At 37.8% G+C, this 16,516-nt stretch overlaps 1 protein-coding gene across 1 annotated transcript in view; it reads left to right on the forward strand.

Annotated features, from left to right (window-relative positions):
- The window catches only part of cep89 (centrosomal protein 89), a 116,231-nt gene that overhangs the window by 33,108 nt on the left and 66,607 nt on the right, over positions 1 to 16,516 (forward strand). Inside the window, exons 15-17 of the mRNA XM_084405822.1 lie at positions 1,530 to 1,697; positions 3,191 to 3,332; positions 6,196 to 6,285. Coding sequence (XP_084261948.1) covers positions 1,530 to 1,697; positions 3,191 to 3,332; positions 6,196 to 6,285 — 400 coding nt within the window. The remainder of the gene's footprint in view (positions 1 to 1,529; positions 1,698 to 3,190; positions 3,333 to 6,195; positions 6,286 to 16,516) is intronic.

Here is a 16,516-nt window from a genome sequence, read left to right on the forward strand (position 1 = left end):
AATTAAAGCAGCATCCGTTTTTTTTCTTTCATCCTTTGGCTAGCGTTACATTATATAATCACGTTCTTTTTCATGCAAATGCTTTTAAACCATGCAAGCGAGAAAATACAAAAGAGAATGCGCTGTCTGTGATGCTGACACACACGGCACAGGACGATGCGCGCCAGAATCGACTTCTCTTTCGCGTTTCCGCTTTGAGTATCCTCATGAGAGCAGTCTTAAATTAGTTAAATAAAGTCTTAAATGAACGTTAAGAGCTGTGAAAATGGGACACGTGTGGGATCCACATGTGCAGCAGTGACATCAGAATCAAATAACACTTCATTCATAAAAAGATGCCATTAAACAATTATTTGGAATATACTGTCTTTATGTTGTTTCTACATTAATTTGGAATCTACATTGAAATTATTACATAAAATATATTAAAAACAAGCTATCTTGTGCAATTATAACAAAATTATCCCAATATAAAAACACAAATACACTGAGTGAGCAAACATTTAGGTGAGATTTGCAATGGTAATTGAGCAATGTTTATATATGAATAAACAATAGCGTAGGGTGCCACACATTTTTTTTACATTTTCAAAGGGTGCCTTGACTGAAAAAAGGTTGGGAAACACTGGCTTAGAGCACCTTTAAGCAGACAATTGTGAAAGAAACAGCCTACACATTCTTACCCTATACACTGTCTGTGTGAGTGAGGTAACAAACGAATACTGGAAATACTGTAGCACAGATGTACACATCACACACAAGGACACAAACTCATTCACACACACTTGCCGTAGACATACAACATACACGTATGTTTGAATACAATACAATATCCCTACAGTATGTTACAAAGTTCTTTTAAAGGCATCCAGTGGTATCTTTCTTCATTAAATAATAGTAATACATTATAATAGCTTTTATTTATAGGTGCCTTTCAAGGCACTCAAGGACACCGTGCAGCATTAAAGCAAGCCAGTAAAATACAAAGCTATGCAAAAATACAGACAAACTGATCAAACATACAATCAAACAATCAAGTCACTAAAAGCTATTCTAAACAGATATGTTTTAATCTGAGCTTTAAAGAGGGAAACAGAATCCAGCTGGCGAATGTGTAAAGAATTCCATAATTTTGCCGCTCCACAACTAAAAGCCCTGAACGAACTCAACTTGAAATTTGGAACTGTCAGTAAATCTGTAGAAGATGATCTCAAAGAACTTGAAGGAATATACAATTGAAGAAGATCTGAGAGATAAAGAAAATAAATTAAAAGTGCATTTGAAATAACAATATTTCCCTTTTACTTTTTGAATAATAAATAATAATGGATAACTGCTAATAGCGAAGCCTCATTAACTTTAGGTGTCAGTGTATTGCAAGAGACCATATTAGGAAGCACAACATAAACAAAGATTACTGAAGCAACTTGGAATAGCAATGCACTCCATTTGTAAAGGTGAATATACTGCATGCTTTAACCTTGAGTTTTTTTTTCTATAAGCTTTTCACGTATGTGTTTGCATTTCAGACAGCTGCAGGATCATGAGAGGGTGAAGAATTGTGAGGTTGAAGAGCTGCTGGCTCGTGTGAGTGCGCTGGAGGTGGAGAAAAAGACTCTGCTGCTAGACAAAACCAACCTTAACACAGAAATCAAACACTTGGAAACAGAGCTACAGCTTTCACAGCAAGCTAACAGGTGGACACATGCACATACAAATGCAAACAAGCAGAAGATATTTTTAATATCTGCAGATTTCTTTCTTGCGTTTGTGTCTCTCATACTCTCTCTATGGTGTGTATGTGTGGGTGAAGTGTGTATGGAAGAGACTCGTTTTTGCAATGCTCTCAAAGCCTTGTGTGCTCAGTCAGGGCCAGGGTGTTTATTCTGGGTAATGTTGGATGGATGGATTAAGATCAACTAACAATGATTTGATACCAAAACTCTGCATTTGGAATGAGATGCACTCTCTGGCCTTTGTCAGTATGGGTGAAAAAACTGCTCAGGAAAATATTGTGAAACATTACATCTTAGTAGTCTCTGAGATTTTATGTTTCTGACTTCAAGAGCATGTTTAGCTGGGAGGAGGCAGATCCAGATGAGTAATAGGCCATAGAAGCAGAGACAGATTATTTTGGCCAGAGGTGCTGCAGAAACCGAAGGAGAACAGACAGGAAGTGTAATAGCAGCAGCTGTGTTAGAGGAGAGATGAGAAAGAAACTCTAAATCAAGCAAACAACGAATACCAATAAACTCTGATGCAGGGGAACTGCTTGCTGAAACATTTAGACCACTCAGTTGGCAGCTTATAAAGGCGAGGATGAGGAATACATTTAAATGGTGACATGAAACATAAATTTTTAATTTTGGTTATACACTTCTGTTCAAAAGTTTGGGATCTGTAAGATTTGTTAAGTTTTTAAAGAAGTATCTTATGCTCACCAAGGCTGCAGTTAAACATTAATGTTGTGAAATATTGTTCCAATTTAAAATAACAGTTTTTATTTATTTATTTTAATATGTTTAAAATGTAATTATTCCTGTGAGGGTAAAATTGAATTTTCAGCAGCCATTACTCCGGTCTTCAGAAATCATTCTAATATGATGATCTGCTGTTCAAGAAACATTTATTATTATTGTCAGTGTTGAAAATGGTTATGCTGGTTAATATTTTTGTGGAAACTGTGATTTTCTTTTTCAGGATTTTTTTAAGAATAGCAAGTTCAAAAGAACTGCATTTATTTAGAATTAGAAATATTTGGTAACATTATGAATCTCTTTTGATGTATTTAATGCATCCTTAATAAAAAAAATAAAAAAGAATCAGCAGAACATGCTATGCTAGTGAAACATGGAATAGAATATTATCATGAATTACAGAATGTGTTAGTATTCGGTTGTCGCACTATAGCTTTAATAATCGCAGTACTCAAGCTACAATCCAGAACTTTTGTACCAAGGCGTTTACAAGGTCATTGTCACAAATAATTAAAAACATTTTATTAGTGACCTAGAAATAGAGCAGAATCTTTGATATCTCTTCTTAATTTGATGTCCTAATGTTTTTCTTTTATATTTGTCAAAGTCCTTTTGTCCTTTTATTTTAAACTTGCATAAATGCTGACTTGTTTAAGGTTTTTAATTCAGATTTTCTTTCATGTCTCATCCTCTTACTCTCTCTCCCTCCTTAGGAAGGCTCAGAGACGTACAAGTGTCCTGAAGCAACAGGTTGAAGACTCTTTAGAGAAAGAGCTCATCGCTCATCAGTACCTTGCCAATATCGTCACACTGGCAGAGAAAACCAGTCATGAAAGAGACCAGCTCATGCACATGGTACTTCTACAGAAACTCACACACATGCTGTGTGAGCTGCTATCTATTTACATCACCATATGTTTTGATCTCTGGTTCTTGTTTGTTCTGATCTATGCTCTCCAGCAGCAGCTCAGTCAAATAGAGAATTTCTTCACCAGTCTTGACATCTTAGGAATTGTAGTGAAAGATTGTGTATGATAGTCGTTAAATATGGCTGAAAAGTGTTGCTTTTTGAGAATCATCAACATTGCTGAGGAGAGAAAATGATTCATAAGACAGTTACAGAGGTTACACTTGTGTTTTTCATAAATGTACCAGTTGAAAATTGGCATCCACGAGGACTGTTATAAGTATATAAGTTTTATATATATATATATATATGCTTATAAGTATAATTTTTATTGTTAAATAAATAATAAATATTAGAATAATTACTGTTCTAGTAATTCAGAAGGAGGTAGGGAATAATGCTTTAGGAAATTTCAAAAATATGAAAATTTTGACCGATACTGATAATTCTTTACATTTGAAAGCCGATAACCGATATATTGGCCGATAAATCTAAATTCAAATTTTGATATACTTTGATAGCCTGTATACATAAACAAAAGGCTCACCATTAAAAGCCATGTCCCAAACACTTCAACATAAATCAACAATATAGTAGCCTAGTTTGAACCAGTGTAAGATTCCTTAACTTTTTAAATTAATTTTACACTCCTATGGCCAACTTTCTTTATTAAAAATGGTAACACTTTATAATAAGGTTTCATTTTGTTAGCATTAGTAAAACATGAACCAACAATTAATGAACAATACTTCTAACATCATTTATTATTCTTAGTTAATGTTAAGCTCAACATTTTATAAGACATTTTTAAGATCCAAAGCTGTATCTTGTATTGAATACATCAATATATTCACTCATCCATAAACATTATTAGATCCTTCGGCATGACGGCAAGTTCCATAATTCCGCTTATGCGTCATCAACAAGCGCCTTTGTTATTGTAAGAGGTTAGCGACCCCTAGCGGCGAATTTTTTTTACATATTGTAGCTTTAATCAGATATTTATATTAGCCTACATAAACTTAATATTACGACTTATATCTGTACAGAATGACGTGAATGCATAATCGAACTTGGCTGTGCTGGTTAGAACGTGTAACCCCTGTTCTGGACGCCCTATTCCCACATCGACGCGCTGAAACACGGCAACTAAACTCAGAGAATTCACAACGTATTATTACAATAGTGTTCTCATTTTAATAGCATGTAGCCTATATATGACAGTCCCAATTATAGTTATAAATATGCATTGCTGTTTGAGCTGCGCACGCTAAAGATAAAAAATTATCATCGGTACAATTAAGCGCTTTACTGCATCGTTCATTAACTCAACCACACGCATCCTATATTAGATTAGATTACACAAAATAAACATATTACATCTTACAATGGCACAAAATGCTGTGAATGCTCAAGCGAACTTGACTGTGCTTGTCATGAAGGCTTAACTCCATAGACACGCGCTTTCCGCCACAACACGTTCGTCGCGCTGAAACGTGTGAAATTCACAATATTCCTTTACAGTCGTGTTCTTATTATAATGTAATGAAGCCTATGTGACAGATTTGTGTTGCACATGCTGCACTTAACTGTATCTTCCTTTTCGAAGTAATTCCAATCATTCAAAACCATCATGGCAAACAGCGTGTATCTCTCAACTGAGGTAAATTATCTGCCGGCTTTGATATATCGGCCTAATTTTCTTATCGGATCGATAACGATAACATTAAAAATGACCATTTATCGGCCGATATCGACACGTGGTCGATATATCGTGCTTCCCTAGACGAAGGTTATTATTGCTCCTCTACCAATAAAAAGGGACTTAAAGTCCTAGTGAATCGGATGTTGTAACTGACTTTACTTCAGTGTTGTGAGGTATTTCCAAGTGAAACAGAATATTGAATAGAGGGCAGGGTTTTACTTTAGCGCACCTCTCCATCCCTCGCTCTCGCAGACTGTCCATTGGAGGGGAGTGGTTACCCAAGCCGTCAAACTGACGTCATCAGAAAAGAAACGCCATTCCAACCGCCATAGCGGAAGCAAAGTTTCACATTTTGATTAAAGATTTTTTTTTTCTGTGTATTAAACTTGCATAGACTAATTGTTTACCTCAAGACTAGTAATGTGTGCTAACAAAGTAAATAAGGTCAATTATGATTTCAAGATGACTTTAATGACTGTATACATGACAGGATGTAGTGACAGACAGTAGATCAGGAAGGAAAAGCATGCTAATGTGAATTAAGTGTGACCCAGTTCCACCAGTTCACACTATCCCACGTCACAAATACACTACTTCTCGTAGTTTGTTAACATACAAAGCATGCTTTAGCCAACGACACACCATATTTCCTGAATTCATCTGCCTTAGGAGTTTACATTCAAACCCTCTGTCGAATCTTTCCACAGCAGTTTTTGTGTTTAAGGCAGAGCCTCAAGCTAAGGGTTAGTGAAAGTTTTATACTCCTCTTTTTACAGACAGTGAGCCTCACTGCTGCTCGGGGGAAATGTTTGAACTCAACAGAATGTTATTACCCATAAGTCTAGTCAAACTTTTAAAGATTTGCTGTGCTGCTCTTGCTTTGCTATTTCATACTTTTATCTAAATAACTGGCACCTCTCTCTCTCTCTCTCTCTCTCTCTCTCTCTCTCTCTCTCTCTCTCTCTCTCTCTCTCTCTCTCTCTCTTTTCCCGGCTTTTGCCCCTGAAACTTCTCTTCAATGATGTCTGTCTTCAATGTCCCTCCTCTTCCTCTGTCTGCCTCCCTGTAGCTGTGTAACCCTTCCTGTTCCCTCTCTTCATCCTCAGGCTTCATCTCTAGAGAAAGACAAGGAGGGCGTCCTCTCACGCATCATAGAAAGCACTGTCAGCCTGGGAAAGCTGCAGGAAAAAGTAAAGGTGAGGCCTGCAATTTACATACTGCAAGGGAAGTGAATTTGCCTTGCTTGAAAGGCGTTGTGTCCTTAAAATGAGCTTCAGATTCTGGATAGAAATTAGAGTTGTTCTCAACCAGGGGGCTTCAGGAAACATCCAAAGAGGCCTCAAGGTGGCTTAAATTGGTTTAAATACAAGACAAAATAAGCATTAAAATAAGCCAAACCAACTAAACATATTAATAATATTTCTTATTTTAATTAACTTCCTCAACAACTGTTTTTTTTTCTTTGAAGAATCAGAGATCCCACTGTTTGAAAGACATGAGTTTTTATTAAAGGGTAATGAAACCCTGAATCAAATTTTCTGAGATTTTAACAGAGGTATGTGTGTTGAACACCATTGAAGACAATGTTAGCATCTGTTAGATTTAATAGTAGGGGGAAAATGGTTCAATTTTAGTTTTTTTCCGCTATTTTCGTCTTCCGGGTTTAAAATCTTCATCGTGTCCACGTCACAGCCTGTGCTGTGTGCAGCCAGAGCACTATAGTCATAGATATCATATAAAGGCTAGATGTCTCGTCCGCGCTGCTGGCCAATGGAGCTCGACATCCGCACACGGCGGCCATCTTAAGACAGGGTGCTCGCTCACTCATAACATGGTGCATGTACTTTTAAATAACCATAACTTGCTCACTTTTCTACCGATTTTCAAACGGTTTGGTTTGTTATAAACGTCAGAGATGTAGCTATTATACTGCATACATATGAATAATTATGTTCAAAATGTTTAAGCATTCAGAATTATAGCCACGTTAATAACGTTTGTAAGAAACCAAACCGTTTGTAAATCCGTCCAGATTTCAGCGAGATAAGAGGATTTGTGTGCGTGCTGCTCACTCACCTTAATTCACAGAGCCCTGTCCTAAGATGGCCGCCGGTGATGCCGGAAGTGACTCCGCCTTAAGACATCTAGCCTTTATATGATATCTATGACTATAGTACTTTGATGACTCATCGGTGTCTCATTATTATTCATGTACTGAGTTTTCTTATCCAATGAGAAGACACTTTCTCTTAATTATTCATGACACCACGTGGAACTGTCCAATGACAGACATGTCAAACTGTGATATCGCGTAGTAGATGAGAGAGCAATGATGGGACGCGCGTTTGTTTTCGTGGTGCAAAAGTTCCAGTGCATCTTTCCCCGCGATGCTGCCGGGGCTGGACTCTGACTGCGGGTGGTTGGTTGGCCATCAACCACGGACACATCTAAACTATGTGTGTGTGCAGCCATTCAACGGGAGAATGGTGGACTTCGGCCTTGTACACCAATGCAGGTTTCGTCTTGCGAGTGATGCGGTCGCGAGGACTTTTCTATCGCTTTAGATGTATGTGTGTGTGTGTGTGTGTGTGTGTGTGTGTGTGTGTGTGTGTGTCTAAAATGTAACCCTGACCATTTTACATGCCTTTTGTTAAATAATCACTCGTTATTAAAATTTAGATATTTCGATAATTCCTCAATTGTATGGAGCAATTTGTGCAAATTTCTATGTCACTGTCCATCTTTATTATGTGGGTTCAGGGGGCGCGTAGATCTAGGCTATGTTTTTTTTTTAAGTGGAAAATTTATTATTTTCAAATATATGCATTTATAGTGTGTATATAAACAAATATATATTTTATAATGACATAATTATACATATACATGTTATATGTTTTAAATACAATTATGATCACTGTAGGCTAATATATGTAGCAGGGCATTCAGTTACTTTTGAAAGGACAAAAATAAAGTGTCAGTGTATTTCATTAGACTTTAACTTTGCCAGCTATAAAAAAAATCTAGCATTTCCTCACGTTTTAGCACTGATTTTTAGTGACAGTCGATATGCATGGGCCACTGGCGATGACAGTTTCCCCCCCTCTCCCCTCCACTCCCCTGTCGTGCCATACCACACCCACTCCCCTCCCTTCTTCTCACAGCCACCACGCCCATTTAAGTTGCATTTTTCAAAAAGATTGTGAGCTAGACTTGAGCTGAAAGAGGGGGGTTTCATGACCCTTTAAGGCAGCTTAATTTTAAAAATGTGATTTATTGACCTGGAAAAGTCATGTGTATAATGAATATACATTTTTCTAGTTATACACCAAGCTCTAAAATATCTTAAAAATGTTGAAGTCATGGGGCACAAACAAAAAAAGCAGACATACATTATACACTCACACACCAAGGTTGAGGGCCAGTGCCCGGTTGCATAAAGCACCTTAAGTGTAATTTTCCCTTAAGTTCTCCCTTATGTTTCCCTTAAACCTAAGGGTGTTGCAGAAAACAAAACCTTAAGTGTTACTTAAGGGTTTCTTTAAGTGAAACATCATAAACACTTAGAATTTCCCTTAAACGCTGTTTTTTCACTTAAGTAATCCCTTAAAAAGCATTAAGTGTTGCATAAAACCCCTTAACGGTCATTTCCCTAAGTATAACTTAAGGTTTGGAAATCGTAACCTTAAGGGTAACGCGGACAAAAATAAGACGACATGGCTGAATTTATGTAACCAGCTGAAGATCATTATGTGCCAAGAATCATTTTTAGGGATAGGGAGAACCCTTTGGACCATCTTAGCGATGAAAAATTGTTGCAGGAATACCGATTTGATCGACGCGCAATATTTGACATCACTAACAAACTAGACGGCGACCTTGCATGTCACACATCGCAACCACTCTTTACCTGCGGTGTTACAACTGCTTATAGCACTGCGTTTTTTTGCAACTGGGAGTTTTCAGACGGTAGTGGAGATGTTTTCCACGTGCATAAATCGTCTGTCAGCAGAGTGGTTCACCGGGTTGCGGGGGCTCTTTCCCGTCATTTAAACGCAAAGGTCAAAAATTGTTTTTCTTTGACCATATTCGTCAAGAAGAATGCATTTCTCCTTCTCTGTCCAATTAGGCTTTCTTTTTTTGTTTTAATTATCCATTCCGATATCCTAGCCTACTTTATTTGACGAAACTGCGAAAGTGTTAGTGTTTTGCGTATCTATGGCAACAACAGACTTTTATAACGTGAATCCAGGATCGCTGTCGTGAAACACCTAAATGTTTCCCTTACCTAAGAGAACTGTTTAAGAGATTATATGCAACACCCTTAAGTTATTCTCTTAGGTAAGGGGAAATCGCCCCTTAAGTATCTTACTTAAGGGAAAAACTTAAGGTGCTTTATGCAACCGGGCACAGGAGTTAGTTTTAGCATTGATGGCTTTGCCTTAACACACTTATAAAACGTTCAACACAGAGACAAAGTGTCTAAGACAGAGAAAATGCTGACACACACACAAATCCTAATTTAAAGGTCCCATTGCATGAAAATTTCACTTTATGAGGTTTTTTAACCTTAATATGAGTTTCCCTAGCCTGCCTATGGTCTCCCAGTGGCTAGACGTTTTGATGGGTGTAAACCAAGCCCTGGGTATTTTTGAGAAAATGAAAGCTCAGACGGGCGAATCTAGAAATCTTCCCCTTATGTCGTCATAACGGGAAAGGTTACCTCCCCTTTCTCTTCTTTGCCCGCAAAAAGAATTTGGCCCGCCCATGTGAAAATGAGCTGCGCGAGCGCGATATTGGTTTATCCTCGAGAGACATCATGGCTTGCAAACGAGCGAAGCATGGCAGTTGCTCAGTGTTTGGATGTACAAATGAACACAAAAGTATTTTTTTAGTTCCTTCATCCGAGCCTCTGAAAAACCAGTGGGTTATGTGAATTTCTGATGTGTAGTTGTTCAAGTTCAGACAGATAATCTTTCTCTCAAAGTCGTTCAATACTGTTTATACACTCACCTAAAGGATTATTAGGAACACCATACTAATACTGTGTTTGACCCCCTTTCGCCTTCAGAACTGCCTTAATTCTACGTGGCATTGATTCAACAAGGTGCTGAAAGCATTCTTTAGAAATGTTGGCCCATATTGATAGGATAGCATTTTGCAGTTGATGGATGGATTTGTGGGATGCACATCCAGGGCACGAAGCTCCCGTTCCACCACATCCCAAAGATGCTCTATTGGGTTGAGATCTGGTGACTGTGGGGGCCATTCTAGTACAGTGAACTCATTGTCATGTTCAAGAAACCAATTTGAAATGATTCGAGCTTTGTGAAATCGAGACTCATCAGACCAGGCAACATTTTTCCAGTCTTCAACTGTCCAATTTTGGTGAGCTCGTGCAAATTGTAGCCTCTTTTTCCTATTTGTAGTGGAGATGAGTGGTACCCGGTGGGGTCTTCTGCTGTTGTAGCCCATCCGCCTCAAGGTTGTGCGTGTTGTGGCTTCACAAATGCTTTGCTGCATACCTCGGTTGTAACGAGTGGTTATTTCAGTCAAAGTTGCTCTTCTATCAGCTTGAATCAGTCGGCCCATTCTCCTCTGACCTCTAGCATCAACAAGGCATTTTCGCCCACAGGACTGCCGCATACTGGATGTTTTTCCCTTTTCACACCATTCTTTGTAAACCCTAGAAATGGTTGTGCGTGAAAATCCCAGTAACTGAGCAGATTGTGAAATACTCAGACCGGCGCGTCTGGCACCAACAACCATGCCACGCTCAAAATTGCTTAAATCACCTTTCTTTCCCATTCTGACATTCAGTTTGGAGTTCAGGAGATTGACTTGACCAGGACCACACCCCTAAATGCATTGAAGCAACTGCCATGTGATTGGTTGATTAGATAATTGCATTAATGAGAAATTGAACAGGTGTTCCTAATAATCCTTTAGGTGAGTGTACATCAGTAAATCAAGCCAGTGACTAAACAATCAACTTCACGTTGTTTCTCTTAGTAGGATGAAAATAATCTTACTTAAACTGTGATTAATATATATAGAAAGCGATCAAAGAGCAATCCCTTTCCAATCGCCCAAGCTGTCAATCACAGAGTGAGTTTATCTGGACACTTGCCAAAACTCGTTATGAAATCAATGACGCTGTTACACTGCACAACGAAGCTCTTACTGTACTTACCTCATGTTTGCATTGGTGAAATCATTAGTGAGAGTGCAGAAACTGCGTTGCAATGATAAGATCTTCATTCACGCGATCAACAGGCTGTCATCTGCTCAGTGCTCATCACTGCAACCTTTTATGTGATGGGAATAGTTCTAAATACTTAAACTTCTCACGATTCGTTAATCTCGATAGCTGTAATAGTAAAAACGTATAATAGCTGTAATAGTAAAAGTTTTCGAGAGAGTTCCACATGTAATGCTAGATATTTCATATGCAAGCATGTCAGCCAATCAAAGCAGTGGGCGTTTACACTGAAGTCTCACAGCAGACACAACCCTTCAAACAGAGCGTTCAAATCAGAGGCTAAAATCAGGCTAGGAAATATGCCTTTTATTTCTAAATTATAACAACTTTTGATTTAAAAAACACACTAACATTATAATTTATAATTAGAAATAATTATAAAATTTAAAATAATAAGTCTATAATTAACATTTCAAATGGAGTGTTATTTTAGTTGCAGAGTGAATGTTTCTTCCTCTCTTTTAACTGCACTTCAGTTCAGATGCTGCCTGTATCGGTGTGAATGGAGTAATTGGACAGCACTGAATGAAAGTGTTAGTCTATATTTTTCTTATTTCCCTTGAGTGAGATCCACTCCCTGTTTATTTCTGCGGCGATGGACAAAACAGTTCAAAATTGTTGTTTTTCAGCTATAAAGGTACATTTTATGCTGTACAAATGCAGATAGTGCCTATGATGTATGAGCTATACACAAAAAAATGTGAGCATAGAGTGCTGTGTGGTTATTGGCAGCAGAATGAATAAGCAGATAAAATGTATAAACATTTACACAGTGGACATAAGGATGTCTAGAACTTTGTGAATAACTGGCATAAATGTGTGCAGCTTTCTGAACTTAAGGTCCTTGCACACTGAGTCCGAAATTTCCATATATTCGTCATTCGGTGGCTCTGAATTGTCAAAACACCTCTCAAAATGCTTGCTACGGATGCGAACAATGCAGAAAATCTAACCTGATCCAATTTTTTTTATGACGGACGAAAATTTCGGAGGCAGTGTGTAAACGTGATTGACACAACGTGAGGTCGTATTTATTTTTTAACGTGACGAGAATTGTGCAAGGACCTTTAGAAGTTATGCACACATGGTTTCTGTCTGGGTCTGGCTATACAGTATAATTTACTGCCACATTAAAGCTGTTCATGTATGCCATTGATTTATGAGAATGCATGTGAATATTCTGTAAAGCATTTTTCACTGGCAGCAAGTGATGCAGCAAAACAAAATTTCTCCCATTGTAATGGGCAAAGCTTTTAACACTGAGCATTGCTGTCAAGTTTCACTGCTCGCTTACAGTGTAGACGCAATGTAACACTCTAGCTGTCGGGAAGGAAACTGTGTGTGTGACCTCTGCATTGTAAATAAGAAAATGAATGCAAGTATTTCTATCTTTCTTCTGCAACTGAATGCCTGTCTGCCTGTGCTGTGATTGTTTGTGGACTGTTATCAGTTTTAAAATCACTGTGCAGTCCACTGAGCTGTGATATTGCATGGATTAGATTATTTTCTTCACCACTGGCTGGTTTTATCACAGATGAACAGAAGGACAGTCCTTAGATCTCTCCTGAAGTGCTCTGTTTTTCCCTCTCTTATTTTCATATTTTCATATTTTCATTCTCTTTTCCATCCCTCTTTTCCAGAATCAAGGATTCAACAGCCCAATAGAATAATATGATATAATGACTGTTTGTATGACAATACAAATTTTATATATATATATATATATATATATATATATATATATATATATATATATATATATATATATATATATATAAGCAATAATAAGCAAGTTTAGCAGGTGCTTGGGGCCCAAGTCCCCAAGTGTTTAGCTTTCTATTTTCCAACACAGTCAGCGGTGAAGCCGCCCGTCCCGCCAGACACAGGGATAAGTTTCACCTCTCTCCCGGTTCTGGAAAATGACAATATGCCGGTGAGTGTAGCCCACGAACAACGCAAAACGGATGCAAACAGCACAGATGCAGTGTTAATGAATCACGACCCCGCTTTCTGGCCAAAACACCTGTCAGACAAAGAGCGCTGTGAGCTTGTTGGGAGAGGGAGAGTTAATTTATTGTAAAATAGATTGTATTCCATTAAGATTTGACATAGTTTATTTACAAATGTAGAAAAAAAGGCTGAGTGTTTTGAGAAAGAGACAGCAAAAACAGGTTTACAAAGGTAAAAAGGTGCATAGTTGGTGTGGTGGGGCCCCCAAAGCTCTAAGTCTGCCCTTGTGTTTTCTACAATTAACATGATTTAAGAGAAGCCTTTGTGGACCTTACAGGAATAGTTTTTCAAAACAATTATTCACTCACCCTCATTTTGTTCCAAATCTATGTCTGTGGAACACAAAATGAGTAAATTGTCAAGGCTTTTGCTGCTCGCTCTATTCCATAGAAGATTAACAATGAATGAAAAAAGCTCCAAAAAAGTAGCCAATAGTAAAAGTAGTCCACATACAGTAGTGATGTCCGATTTGTGAGTGAATCGTTCTTGTGAGTCAGGTCTTTTCAGTGAGTCAGTTGATGAAGTTCTCAGAACTGTTTTGAATGATTAATTCACAAATCAGACCTCATCCAGTTGACTCTCTGACTCAATGATCTGGTCACCTCAGCTATCAGCCCACTTGATGGTACGATTATCAGTGAATAACAAGATATATTTCAATCTGTTCACCACAAAAAGCTGTTTTACGGCTTCAGATGACTTGGATTATATGCACTTTTTCATTTATCCACAAGTATGGACTACTTTTATGATACTTTTATGGTGTCTTTGAAGCTTGAAAGCCTCAGTCCCCATGGAGACTAATAGCATGGAAGAGAATAACCAGTACAATTCACCTTTTGTGTTTCATTAGAGAAATACAATCGCAGGTTTGGAATGACGTGATGGTGAGCAAATAATGATAGAAATGTAAAAAAAATTGTGAATTATCCCTTTAATAATTCAGTGTATGTTTTTCAGACCCCTATGATTGTCTGTCACACTTCTTTTACTTTTTTGTTTTTATTTCCTCAGCCACTTTCTCTGTCCCATACACCATTTTTCTTTCCACCCTGTTGTGTTCTCTTCCTACTTTCTTCCACTCTCATCTCTCTCTCTCTCTCTTTATATCTCTCTATATCTCTCCTCCACTCTCTGTTTGTCTCTCTATCTTCATCCGTCTCCTGGTGGCTAATTTGACAGAACAGATGCTAGACTCATGCTGAGTAAATACATGCAGAAAACAACGAATCACTGCCTCATAGAGAAGCAAGAAGTTGGTGAAAGAAAGTGAGATCAAGCAACTAGAACACAAAACATGAAAAAACACATAGTAAGACCCATTTCATATAGACATAAGCAGTATGTGAGCAAAGCAGCAGCACAACTGCAACAGCAGCTGCTTTCACACTGACATGTTCATTGGTTATTTGGAGTTGAGCAAGGCTTTTAAAGTAAGGACTAGAGCAATACAAGAAAACTAGCTTTTTTTAGGGTAAAGTGCATACATTTATAGTAGCAAATCTGTATCCTGAGAGTGGTTTCTGTGTCTGTGTTTGTATAAGTGTTTGTGAGCTACGGTGCTAGTCAGGACAAGTGTTCTGGCGTGGCTCCTTCCCAAGGGGTCAGAACGGCATTCTCCTTATGCTCAGCTAAACAAACTGCCATACGCTTCTGTTCTTCCGTTTCTGCTCTAGAAACACACACACACACTCACAAAAGCATGAGATAAATGTGGTCATTCATATCATGTGATCCATTTGTGTCTCTTGGACCACAGGCAGTGGCAGTTCATCCAGCTGAGAAATATACTATATAACCATGCTTTTCTTACTACGCAGGTATATATATTTTTTATACATTTATTTGCTTTCACATAAATCCTACATAGTTATGATGTATGAAATTTCTTTAATTCTCTTGTACAGGTAGCTGAATAATGGATGAGCTGTTGGTGATTTATGGGATATGAGCAGGCCAATATGTAGACCTTTTTCTCATTTTCATCACTATTGCTTGGGGAAAATCTGTTGAATTCAGATTTATTGCAACATGGTAATAGGTGATTAAAGTGCCTCTGATGTCCCTCTAAATCTGAGGTTCCTAAACATTTGTCAGTTGACCCCCTATTGTGGCAGTGAAGAAAATCTGTGCCACAACATTATTTTTTACTTTCACTTTCCCTTTGCGTGAATGTGTGGAGAGTTTCAATTAACGACGGAAAGAAGTTAGATATAGGGAAGTATGCCGTACCTGGAAAAGACGCGTCATCCGTTTGTTTGTATGCGAGGTTTTCCAGTAGTGAGAGTGATGGATTACTGTGGAAAGACGGCCGCTTGTCAATCTGATGCTTCTTGTGTTTGATGTCTGGTGCCTCGCGAAGTTCGACTAAAGTGTTGCACTTCTAGACCGATTGTTTTTGAGCTGTTCTGAAGACAAGTCAAAGCTGCTTATCCGCCAAGAATATACAAGAAATGTCCTGTTGCATTCTACAAATGTTGTCACTTCTTCTTGAGTCTCTCCATCATTGTCTGAATCCGATTTTAACATAAAAGGCTAAAAGTTTTTGAAATTTTCAGTACATGTCTGTGTGAGTGCAAGCTGTTGAAGCTCCGCCCTCTGTGCCGGGAGCAGCAGCTCATTTGCATTTAAAGGAACAGACACAAAACGGTGCGTTTTTGCTTACCCTCAAAAAGTGAAAATTGTAACATGCTATATAAAAATATCTGTGGGGTATTTTGGGCTAAAACTTCACATACACACTCTGGGGACATCAAAGACTTATTTTACATCTTGTGAAAAGGGCATTATACCACTCCTTTAAGTCTGGCTCCCGAAGTTTTTCTTTAAAATAATTTATTTATGTTAGGGCGGCCACCACCATTACACTATGATGATCTAAATTAATTATTTGAAATAACCTTTTATTTTTTTTATTTTTTTATTATGTTAATCTTTCAAAATGTAATGCATTTTACAACATCTTTGCATGTTTACTTATGAAATTCTTTTTCTTTTTCTTGTTATTTTATTACATTCTAATGAACTCTAGTTATTTTTAAGAACCTTGCATGTTTTGCATTTTATTATTAAATATGCAGTGGCAAATTTGTTTATTTATAAAATATACACTCACCTGCCTCTTTATTAGGTACCTGTTCAACTGTTCAGCTGATAGA

This window comes from Rutilus rutilus (assembly GCF_951802725.1).
Source record: "Rutilus rutilus genome assembly, chromosome: 3".
NCBI lineage: Eukaryota > Metazoa > Chordata > Actinopteri > Cypriniformes > Leuciscidae > Rutilus > Rutilus rutilus.